The 12,176-nt window shown below is 36.1% G+C and overlaps 2 protein-coding genes across 2 annotated transcripts in view; both read right to left on the minus strand.

The window, feature by feature from the left end:
• Positions 474-8,504, minus strand: LOC107622806 (chaperone protein ClpB3, chloroplastic). Its single transcript, XM_016324845.2, has 10 exons — positions 8,134-8,504; positions 7,303-7,521; positions 6,636-6,873; positions 6,128-6,323; positions 5,322-5,376; positions 4,119-4,269; positions 3,500-3,808; positions 2,277-2,542; positions 1,204-2,130; positions 474-980 (listed from the first exon to the last, which is right to left on the minus strand). The coding sequence occupies exons 1-10, from the start codon at positions 8,371-8,373 to the stop codon at positions 651-653; spliced, it is 2,931 nt and encodes a 976-aa protein (XP_016180331.1). The 5' UTR covers positions 8,374-8,504; the 3' UTR covers positions 474-650.
• Positions 9,000-12,176, minus strand: part of LOC107623899 (probable galacturonosyltransferase 13) — a 6,912-nt gene continuing 3,735 nt past the window's right edge. The window contains exons 4-6 of the mRNA XM_016326298.2: positions 11,240-11,830; positions 10,413-10,715; positions 9,000-9,948 (exon numbers count right to left, since the gene is read on the minus strand). Of these exons, the coding sequence (XP_016181784.1) occupies positions 9,664-9,948; positions 10,413-10,715; positions 11,240-11,830 (1,179 nt within the window). The 3' untranslated portion in view covers positions 9,000-9,663. The remainder of the gene's footprint in view (positions 9,949-10,412; positions 10,716-11,239; positions 11,831-12,176) is intronic.

The following is a 12,176-nucleotide window of genomic DNA, read 5'->3' on the forward strand; positions in this document are numbered from 1 at the left end:
AAAAAAATTTATATAAAAATAATGGTAACAAATTATTAAATAATTTAATTTAATTTATTTTATTAAACTGTTTAATATAATACATATTCACATGTTAATTATTATTTTTATGTGAACAGTAATTATCTTATACAAATTCACCATGCATGCATGTATAAATACCGTAATTCATATTCTTGTTTCGCATCGTATGGTAAAACTCAAGTCTCGATCAGCACCATGCATGTCTAGACCCAACTCTATACATACTTTAACTATTGTTTTTATACAAACACATATTACATATTACAGCAAGATCCAAACTTTTCACAGTTTGAAAGTTAGTAGTTGAAGAGTAAAATGATGACGATGATGATGATTTATTAATTGTTACTTTTGGGGACATTAATCTGACTTATTTTTGTTTGGCTCAGGTAAATTTGTTGAAATGGCATCACAAATTGTTTCCCAGGTTTAAAAGATAAGTCGTTTGTCTTCAAACTTTATCGATCAAAATGGAAATGGATTATTAATGAAGAACTTTAAGGTACATGGGATCTATACAGTATACACAAAAGTTCAATTGGTATAAGGAACGCATGAACTATGAATGCTCAAAATTTGGGTGAAACCTAGAATGTAGTGGAATAGTAAGGAGCAGTTCGAGGCATTCACAGAATCTGTGGAAAGCCTTCAATGCTACCTCTAATGGAGGATTCTGAATTAGCATCAAGCCTTCTAAACGCTAGCTTTTGTTGAGGAAGTTGACCATTAGCAAACGCTGTCACTTCAGTGTCTACCAAAATTGTGTCCTCATCCTTAAATTCTCCTCTAAGTATACCCTTGGCAAGTTCATTTTCCACATTTTGTTGAATCACTCTCTTGACCGGCCTAGCGCCATAGTTCGGATCATACCCCAAACTTCCGAGAAGTTGGATTGCAGCATCTGTTACTTTGATTCTCATCTTGCGATCTGCGATTCTCTTCTGCACGCGCTCCAACTGTGTAATGAAGTTACAAAGTGAGCTTTGGACATTAAATTACATGAAAAGATCCTCGCAATAATCATGCTCAAGATAACAGATATGCAGATCAGAAATTATACTCCAGACTAGTTTATTAAAATGCAGTTGTCATCCATCCAAAATTGATAAACTCAAACCACTTGAACCATATTTCTTAATAGCATTCTTAATTAAGATGGAGGATGGGATGGAAAACTACCTGTAACCTGACAATGCTGCTAATTTGGTCACGGTTTAGAGGCTGGAAGACGATATACTCATCAACTCTATTCATGAACTCAGGCCGAAAGATGGACCTTGCAGCGTCCATTACCCGCTGCTTTATGGTTTCATATGCTAACTCTTTCGGTACAGTGTCATCATCTGTGTTGAGAATGTACTGTGATCCAACATTTGAGGTCATGATGATGACAGTGTTGGTAAAACTTACTGTGCGACCCTGCGAATCAGTCACTCTTCCATCATCCAAAATTTGGAGAAATACATTGAAAACATCTGAATGAGCCTTCTCAATCTCGTCAAACAAAACAACGGAGTACGGTCTGCGGCGAACTGTCTCTGTAAGTTGGCCTCCCTCTTCATACCCAACGTATCCAGGCGGAGCTCCGATTAATCTTGAGACCGTATGCTTTTCCATGTACTCACTCATATCAATTCGTACAAGTGCTTCTTCTGTATTGAACAAAAAGGAAGCGAGGGCCTTAGCCAGCTCCGTCTTACCAACACCAGTGGGTCCCATAAACATGAAGCTAGCAATAGGGCGATGAGGATCTGAAAGACCTGCTCTTGAACGTTGGATAGCCTCAGCTACCGCCTTAACTGCAGGATCTTGACCTACAACACGCTTATGGAGCTCTTCTTCTAGCTGCAACAACTTGTCTCTCTCTGATTGTTGAAGTTTTGAAACAGGGATTCCAGTCCACTTGCTTACAATTTCAGCAATATCATTGCCTGTAACTTCCTCTCTGAGCATGGACTTGCCTGAGCTCATGTATTCATGTAACTCCTTCTCTGCACTTTCAAGTTGCTTTTGCAAGGAGTTCAGACTACCATACTTCAATTCAGCCGCACGATTAAGATCATATTCACGCTCAGCCTGCTGGATCTCAAGATTTACCCTGTCTATCTGCATGCATAAATACAGAAGTGATCTTAATATTTTTTGGACATTCAATTACGGTCTGCTGTTCGTTCAAAATTCCTTCCTCACTTATTTAATTGAAAATCTAAAAGCACCTTAGGCAAAAAAATAATAAAAATCTAATAACACACCTCTTCTTTGATTGACTGAAGCCGAGTCATTACAGACTTCTCATGCTCCCATTGCTGAGTCAGTTCGTCCTGTTTCTCTTTTAAGAGAGAAAGCTCTGCCTCAAGACGATTCAACCTATCTTTAGAAGCCTTGTCTGTATCATTCATAAGAGACAGTCTCTCCATCTCTAGTTTTAACACTGACCGGTTAATCTCATCAAGTGCAGTAGGTTTAGAAGTAATTTCCATTTTTAGTTTTGCAGCTGCTTCATCAACCAGATCAATAGCTGCAATTTCAGAAGTGTTAGAAAAACAATAATAGTTGAAGAGCATTAATAATGTCTATTAACGTATAGCTAGTTCTTGGCAGGTAATGGCAGGCAGTTGCAGAGTATTATTGTTAGTGCTTTCTGGATCAATTGTAAGTAGTTGCTATAATTATTTCCCAGACTTATCCTAGTTGTATAAATAGCATGTTAGAATGAAAGAGAGAATTTAAGAGCTTTGATGATCTTAATAAAAGTAATGCTATCATGATACCTCAACTACTTATAATTCATACATCAACTACTCGCGATATACTCTACAACGATCAACCACTACCTGCCAACAAGTAGCGATAACTATACAGGCATTTGTAATATTATTGATTTCTAACAATAAGTGATTTCTAGCAATTCATGACAATAAATGATTCTAGACCAATACAGAAATGTAGTCATTTATGCTTTTAGAAAGAATCTGGCCAAACACAAAATAAGAGAGGAGAACCTAAAGCAATATATTGACCATTCGAAAGCAGTCTTTTGAAATGAAGTATAATTTGATGTCTGCTCACACGTATGTAACATCAGTGGAGAGTGGAGACTAGGGAAGTGCTTTAAAGATTTTACAGAATAGATGCAATAACTTATATCATTTATTCTTTAAACATGATATACTATTCTCCTGGCACTTGCATTTCCAAGGTGTTGAAAAGCAGACAAATTCTGTTCTAACAAAAATCTATAACCATAACCTACACTGAATTCACATGTTTTTATACTACACATCAAATCAGGCAAAAAATGTCCTGATCTTTGATCGAGAACAAAAACTCGTACTATGAAACTTGTAAGGGGTCAAGATACCAATTACCAGAGATATAATATTTGTTGTTACAAGAAAAGCATACATGCTTGAGAAAATTTCTCATTGCATCAAAAATATTCATCAACCAAGTGTTTGTCACCAGTAATTAATACCTTTGTCAGGCAAAAATCTCCCACTTATGTAACGATCTGAAAGGATTGCAGCTTCAACAAGTGCGCTGTCAGAGATGCGTACTCCATGATGCAGCTCATATCTTTCCCGCAGTCCCCGTAGAATTGAAACAGTATCTTCAACTGAAGGTTGGTCAACATAAACCTGTTGGAAACGGCGCTCTAGTGCAGGGTCCTTCTCAATATACTTCCGATACTCATCTAGAGTTGTTGCACCAATACATCTCAGCTCCCCCCGACCCAGCATGGGCTTCAGGAGATTACCAGCATCCATTGCACCATTTGTAGCACCTAACATACAGGAAAATTAGAAATTGTAATCAAGTTCAACATTCACATCTTTAATTTTAAATTCGCATTTGGAGGCATCAACAACACACTGATGTAACATTTTAGGAAAATACATGAATTTAAATGTATCATCTTTGATCATCCAAATATCCATGGATCTGAAGGGCTTTTGTATAGAGACCAATTATGTGCACAGAATAAGCAAAACGGATGTAAATGAAATAAGCGTGAATTGTGCAGACCCTTCAGACAGCTTTTACAACACCAAAGAATCAGATATCTAAAAGTGGAAAGTTTTGAAGCCTGCTACCTGCCCCAACAACTGTATGGATCTCATCAATGAAAAGGATAGTCTGACCATCAGATTCGGTTACTTCTTTGAGAACAGCTTTCAGCCTATCCTCAAATTCTCCTCGATACTTTGCTCCAGCAATAAGTGCACCCATATCAAGAGAAATAAGCTGAAAAGAAACAAGTGCATCATATCTATTTCACAAATCCTGGCCAGCTTACGCAGTACCAAAAGAACAGAAAAAATAACATAAATATTATTACAAACTTGTAAAGCAAAAGAAAAAAAATAAAAACTAGAAGTGCAGTGTATATATAATAGAGATGAAAATAGTGAGAAATGAGATAATAGCATAAAGTGAATATTGACTGATTTAGATTGAAATTCCCTTCTGGGGTATTATGAAGGAGTAACCTAGGCACAAAACCAAAAGGGGCCCGATACTTTAACTAGAGGAGCAACCAGTTCACCAAACCTCAACCCATCATCACACGTCTCTAGGTATGAAGGGATCCAGTGCCCAACTACCAACGCCTTTCAGAATTGCCTTATCGGAGCCAAGCCAGGAATGGCTGTTAGTGGACACCCACCACTTTTCACCGATTAGAGAGGCCCTCTTTAATACATTACAAAAAGATGTCCATAAGATCTAGGTTTATGCTGACTTTTAAGTCTGTGCTCCTCTGTCTAAGATAAAATTCACATGCACTTCTCCTTCTTCAGCATTCATCTCAGGAAATCAAGCTAAACATGCACTCTCAAACGGACCAAATACAGGGAAGGAGAAACTTGAGGTACAAGAAGTTCCACACAGAAGTGGCTAACATGGATAGCAGGAGGCCTACAAGGAAACTCTAATTTGCAGCTCAAGTGATTGAGGTGGATGCACAGAAAGAGAACAAGGTGTGAAATTAGGTTCTGGTGGGATGACAGTGCCACCATGGTTTGCATGCATTGGGTGCTGTGGCTCACTTGTACACCTCGAATCTGCATTTGGTATGGATTGTGCTGATATTTTTCAGATTTCATGAGAACCTACACATTTACTGGAGTATGGATATGGGTATTGACTAGTGAATGCCTGATTACCATTGCAACAGTGTTTGTTGCTTAAAACTTGCTTCTGTGAACATTCTTTTTGTAATATTCTTGCCCTTTTATTCCATTTTCAGCTTTATCACAAATGCTAGAATAACTTAATTATCAGGATAAACCACATACCTTTCTGTTCATCAAAGCTTGTGGAACATCTCCTTGAACAATTCTTTGAGCGAGTCTATTACAAAAGCAAAGTCCGATCAACATGCAGAGCATATTAATGAAAACCATAAAAAAAACATCCACGTAAGTCATAAGCAAGTATTTGACCTGCTCATATAATGAGAAAAACCGGAATGTGTGGCTCAAAAAAAATATTCCAATGGCATTGATGTCCATACCAACCGAGCACAGTTTCAAATGACAAACTGCATCAGCTGTTGTGGATACAACATTGCAGTTGTGCCAACACCCAACAATTGTGGATTGATTTCACAAGAAAAATTGCCATGGACAATACATCATAATATGCTTTTTAGAATAAATATTTCATGGCTCTGCATCAACTGCAACACACAATGCAGTCACCACAATGCTTGGAATCAAAGTAACTGCAATGAAATCACAACTTTGATGTGAATCCATGTACTAAGAGTAACTAGACAGTTGATCATACTATTTCTTCCATTCTAGTCTTCTTACTTTTGAATAGGTCCTCTTTCTAAATAGTATTGTAATGGTTATATAAATTATTATTTATGTCTTAAATATTAGAGGAGGAAAAAATGACATCTCCAGCTTATAAATCATTCAACTTATTTTTTTCCACACCTACAATGAGGTACCAATATTGTATGTATGAAGTGGTTACAGATGAAATCCAGGTAAGGAAAAATGGTAGCAGCATGTGAATTTAATAAAGAAATATGTTAACAATAATACAAACACAAGCAAAAGCTATGAGGAAGACTAAGCACTTAGTCACTTACCCTTCAGAAATTGCTGTTTTCCCAACACCAGGCTCACCAATCAGCACAGGGTTGTTTTTGGTTCTCCTGGAGAGAATCTGAATACACCTGCGTATCTCGTCATCTCTTCCTATGACTGGATCAAGTTTTCCTGCTTTAGCCATTGCTGTCAAATCTTTGCCATATTTTTCCAAGGCTTCATACTTTCCTTCAGGATCTGTGACAATTTAATTTTAAGTTCAGACTTATGCATTATAAGATGTGGAAAATGAAAAATACAATGTACAGCTCCAAACAGTCCATGGAGTATTTCAGTCAGAACTAGAGTCCACTGGTTCACAGTAACATCTAAAGATACTAAATTTTCAATAAGAGACAATTAGCAACTCAATGTTGCCTACCCCGAAACAAAACAAGGTGGAAAAAAAGTAAGATAACATACACATTTATAGATAATGAACTAAATCTAAATTTGATTTTAAACAAAAAATTATACATTATAATTGCAAAAACAAGGATAGTGAATGACCTTGGTCGATAACTGATTGGCGCCCTCTTATAGACTCTATGGCAGATTTTAGACCTTGTTCTGATATTTGAAAATCCCTAAATAATATCTTCCCAAATCGTCTATCTTGGGCAAAACCAAGAACCAAGTGTTCAACTGACACAAATGAATCACCATAGTCTTTCTTGATGTCCCTGGCTCTCTGAATCAATGCCTCCAAATCACGCCCCAACATTGAACCAGATGATTCCCCTAGAACCTAACATGATCAGACAAGAGTTACAATTAATGAGGCTCAGGGCCTACAGGCTTAGGGAATAATATACTCAAATCAGACAAAAAGTATAACGTTGCCAAATTTTAAAAGAATCTGAAAATATTCAATTGGTGATCATTTGCTCCATAACACGTGCATATTTTGACATCTAACATAAACATGCCAAATTATCCAAATTCATAACTACTATGGAAGGTTGAAGACAATAACCATCAAAGATTTTTATGTTTATTAGTTTTATTTCACAGGGGAAGGGAGCAAAAGGAAGTGATCTGAAGCGAGAGAGAGAGAGAGAGACTGAGAACGATATTTTACCCTTCAAAACCCCTTCCATTCTTTGTTTCCCCTCCAAATTTTAAGACTCACAAACACACGCTAAAGGAATAAAAGTTACTTAAGTTGGTCAATCACCTTAGGTTGCCGCTGAATGTGCTTATCAGTAGCCTCCAAAAGTCGAGTGTTATCTACCCCAACCTTGGAAAAGATCCGACGAGCAAGCCCATTCTTTTGCTCTAACAAAGCTTTCATCAGGTGCTCTGTCTCCACAATTTGATGTTTGTTCTCCTTAGCCACTTCTGGCGCTGAGACAATCGCTTGCCATGCCATTTCTGTGAACTCCTGTTGTGTAATCTGCCATGCATCAAACCCCAATATAAATCACTTTGCCTCTGAAGCTCCAACCAGATCCAATTAGCCTCACAAGCAACAAATTATCCAAATCACAAACAAGTATCAAGTAACATTGTTGACCAAGTTCCAAAACAAATTTCTTTAGCAACTACAACTGGAAATGAGTCGAGCCAAGCCATGCCAGCCCACGAACACACAACAAAAAAGGGTCTCATGCCAGCTTAAATTCGGTTCATTTCAAGCTCGCAGGCTGTCCGACTTTTTCAATACTAAGAAATAATTTAGTCAAAACCAAAGTTTTTGAATTTCCATACTAAACAGTTGAACCTTTTGAACTATGAAAGTGTCATGTTTCTGGTTCAGATATATTCCAATTCAATCAGTGGTGGTAAAAACCAGGAACAGGAAGCTTGCTCAATCCAATCTGTGGTTCAGTTTTTAAATCATTGATAAAAACAGAAATGAAACTTAAAAAAAAAAAAACACTCATATTAAATAGCTACTATGAACAGGATAAACGAATTTCGAAAGTTAGCAGCAACTAAAGACGTTAAAATAATCAATTGAAGTAATAACAACGATAATGATGAATGTCACTGATAGTAATGCTACCTTTCCGCTTGAAGATGTGCAGCGAATTGAGAACCCTTTAGGGTTCCTTCCAATTCGCGAAAACCTATTTGCAAAAGCCTCTCTTTTCTTCGTAAGAACAGAATTCAAGGTTCTCAGGGAAGTGGATTTCGCGGGAAAGGAGAGGGAGAGTTGTTGAAACCGCGCAAGAGGCGCGTCGTTTAATATTGTGCGACGAGGAATTGGAATTTGGAGCCTCGAAAACGACGTCGTTGAGGCCATGGCCGTAGGTTACCGGAAAATATCTCCGGTGAAGTTGTTAATGTGATGGAATGCTCGTCTTTGTGGTGTATAATAAGAAAGTCATGAAATACGTGAACACGTTGTTGGATAAGCCGGGTGCGCAATGCGCCATCTTCACCCGGTTCACACAAATGGGCCTACTTTGGATATGAAAGGAAATGATAAATGAAAGTAATTTATTCAGCTACTATTATTGGAAAATTAAGGAATGGATATTTGTTTGGATTCTACTTTCATTTTCAATTTTTTTATCTTTAGGATTTTGTGAAAAAAAATATATTATTTTCATCTCTTATTTCTATTTTCTTTTAACAAAATTAAAAAAAATTTCAAGAATAAAAACAAAAAATGTAAATATAAACCAAACAAGCCGCGAATTTTTTCATAAAAAAATTCTGAAAATTTCTCAAGGTGTAAAGGGGGGAAATGATTATAAATGTATGAGTAGCTTTTTATCCTTGACACTGAATTCCTCATTTTTGTTAACCTTTTTGCATTCCCTTTTATACATATTGCAATATTAATATTGTGAATAAACAAGCTCCAAAATTTAAAACAGAATTATTATTACTATAATGCATGAATTTTAAGGATGGAGAAGAGGATAAAAATTAAAAAGAATTATATGCACATTTCCAATATTTGGTAATCGTACACAAAGAATAACAACATATTTCCTATAGACAGTTCCCCCAATTCAATGGAGCTGTGACAAAGTAATCTCATGAACTACTCCTAGATTTTACAATCAATATATCAAATCAAATGGGTGTATAGTAAAAAACTTGGTGCTATCATAAAATTAACAAACTAAAAATAATAAATGGAGGGGAAAAAACATAGCTATCCTACCACTTGTGTTCTCAGCAGAGTCAGCATCAAACTAGATTTGATGAAATAGGCATGACCTTAATCTTCAGAATTTGGTTTATTCTCCAATATTCACTCTAAGGTATCTCTACTATAATAGCCTCTTAAAAGACTAATAATAGTGATTAAAGGACTTGTTTCTCTGTCACAAGAATCTGACTCTGAAGGCAAGACCATTATGGGAATCATGTTGCAAAATAAGGATGGTAAACCACTCCAATGTCTTGATCATTTTCCCCTTTCATCCAATGCTTCTCTATATGTCATCTCGAATTCATCTTAATAAAAATCTCAAGTAAAGAAATACATAAAATAAAAAATTAAGATGAAAATGGTATTTACTTGTCCTTTTTTATAGGATGCCCTGTCGTTTAAACCGTGGCTCGTCGCTTCGACAGACTATGGCTCCAATATATGACAATTTCTAATAAACTCATTTGAATAATTGACATACATGGTCCAAAAAGGCCTAAGATGTTCAAAGCCAATATTCAACCAAGGTTTTGATTGACCATTGTAATGAATAACAGCAGCATTTTTAACATTCTCGACATCAGTTTTATTCTGATAACCCAAGCCAAGCATGTGCCAAGAAGGGTCAATTGGTTGAACATGACCTTTAAATGCTATCAATGCAGGTGGTAGGGTTCCAAGCTTCCACATTGTTAGGTTTGATTGCAAATTCTGCCATGCAGAAGCCATTAATAATAAATTCTTATGCAAATTCTAACTTTGACTGCACTCCAAGAAGGGAATTTAAAACATTAGAACATAGGCTACATTTGGATACTGCCTCTGAGATAGAAATACAGAGACAAAAAGAAATATTAGCTATCCCCACATTCAGGAAGTACAGAAAATACATAATTTTTTGTCTCTCAGACAGAAATTGTGTCTCTGTCTCCACAACCAAATGAGACAGAAATTCTCTCTATCTTAGAGACAATATCCAAATGCAGCCAAAGGTCCATGTATTCTAAAACTATAATCAGCCAAACTGACATTAAAAAATCTTTAAGGTACTCAATTTATTGGGTATACAACAACATAAATTAAAAATGTTCAAAAACTTTGTTAAAGCATAAAATTATTAACACAAAAAGTGACTAAAATTTTGTTAGGCTGAGTATATATATTTGAGACTTTACCTTTTTTAACCATTGATGATATGTCTCCCTTATATTTGTTGTTCTCCATGCACGCAAATCGAAGATATTCATCCCATAAGCCCAAGCACATTCTTCAGGGTCTAATTGTTTTGAAATGACAGGATGAGAAAAATTGAAATAGTTCCTAAAATGCTTAGACATTACCCAGTCATCTTCCCCTCTGCAAGTTTCAACAGCTCCATTAACTTTACCATTTAGGTCAATATCCCAAAGGGGAGACAAGTCTCGCTGAACTACAACATCATCATCCAAAAAGACCACCTTGTCAAGATTTGGGAAAAGCTGCGACATATTAAAAATACCACCAAGTCAATAAGCACAAATTAGAGCAAGAAATTCTTATTTTTAGGAACGTTAAAATGGTTCACATAAAAATTGACATGATGAATCGTGATAATGAAACCAATGCAGATACCCCAAATGTTGCAATTGAGCAACTCTACATTTATGTTATAGTTTGTCTTCTTCCATTATGATATATAAATTAATCGCAACCAAAATGTACAAACCAATTTAGGAAACATAGTACAAACATCTCACTCAAATAGTTCAACACAATACTTATCCTTCACTTTACAATCTGAGTTCACTTTAGCCACTATGACTAATCAAAATTTGAATATAGTAGCAGTGCTCATAACCAACTCTTGCAAATATAAATTTTCAAGAGCATTAATTTCTTTGCCAAACCTAACAAAATGCATTGTTCTTATATAACATTTACACACACACACACAGAGGAGGGAAGTAGGGAGGGAGGGAGAGTGCATGAGTGCAGGGTTAGAGAGGTGTTAAATTTAACTTACCTCGGGAATGTATATACGGATATGGTTGAGTAATGATATGTACTTTGGACTTCTAGCTTGTAATATTGAAGCAAAGTTTCGTAGATTGATATCATCGAGGTTAGCTCCTAGAACATAGTTTCCATGATAGTAATTCCTGATCCCATTTTGATGTTCTACCGCTTCAAGTACTGGAACATTTTCTCTAGTCAACCAGTCAAACTGGTGAATACCTTTGACCTCAACTATAGCAGGGAAGACAGAATTTAGCGCAAACCATGAATGCATACCCGCATAAGTTTTTCTATCAGTGATGACATGGAAGACTATCATCTCAGGATTTTGAGATGACTGCACAGTAGAGGTAACAACTACTGAGGCAGCCAATATATTATCAGTTGAGAGAATAAAATGGTGGTAATTGTTGTCAGTCAGCAGAGGAAGTAACTCTGGAGGGGGCAACTGTCTGCGTGCATGGGCATTTGACGAATATTCATCAGTCAAACGCAAAGTTAGACAATGAATCCCTTTAGGAATAGAACTTGCTGCAAAGTGTTTATTCATTAGCTCTGCAAATTTAGATTCCTTAATTTCCCTCTCAAATTTTTCCATCTGTCCAAAGAACAATACATTGTAACGAAGGTCAATATGATGATTATCTTTTGTCACCACCTTTTAACATAGGAACAATAGCATCTATTGCGGAACAATATGACAAGATTTGGCATAATATTGACAAAACTAAACACTTAAATACACATAAATTTAGTCTTACGTAATAACAATGCTACACATGACAAAACAATGGCTCAAATTTCTAAGAGGAATGCATGAAGCATTGTAAACTGAAACAAAGATGATAACAGTCATGATGACAAAGTATTTTCTCATTTTCTACTTATTTCTTAAGAGACATTAAAAGATGTAATTGTATTCAATTGAAATAAAAATAATCTTT

The sequence above is a fragment of the Arachis ipaensis genome, chromosome B10, assembly GCF_000816755.2.
Source record: "Arachis ipaensis cultivar K30076 chromosome B10, Araip1.1, whole genome shotgun sequence".
Classification (NCBI taxonomy): Eukaryota; Viridiplantae; Streptophyta; class Magnoliopsida; order Fabales; family Fabaceae; genus Arachis; species Arachis ipaensis.

Coding starts and splice junctions, on each gene's coding strand:
- LOC107622806 (XM_016324845.2), bottom strand. CDS start 8,373: ATGGCCTCAACGACGTCGTTTTCGAGGCTCCAAATTCCAATTCCTCGT. Junction 4,270..5,321: donor AAGCTTTGATGAACAGAAAG/GTATGTGGTTTA, acceptor GTTTCTTTTCAG/CTTATTTCTCTTGATATGGG. Junction 2,543..3,499: donor GAGATTTTTGCCTGACAAAG/GTATTAATTACT, acceptor CTGAAATTGCAG/CTATTGATCTGGTTGATGAA.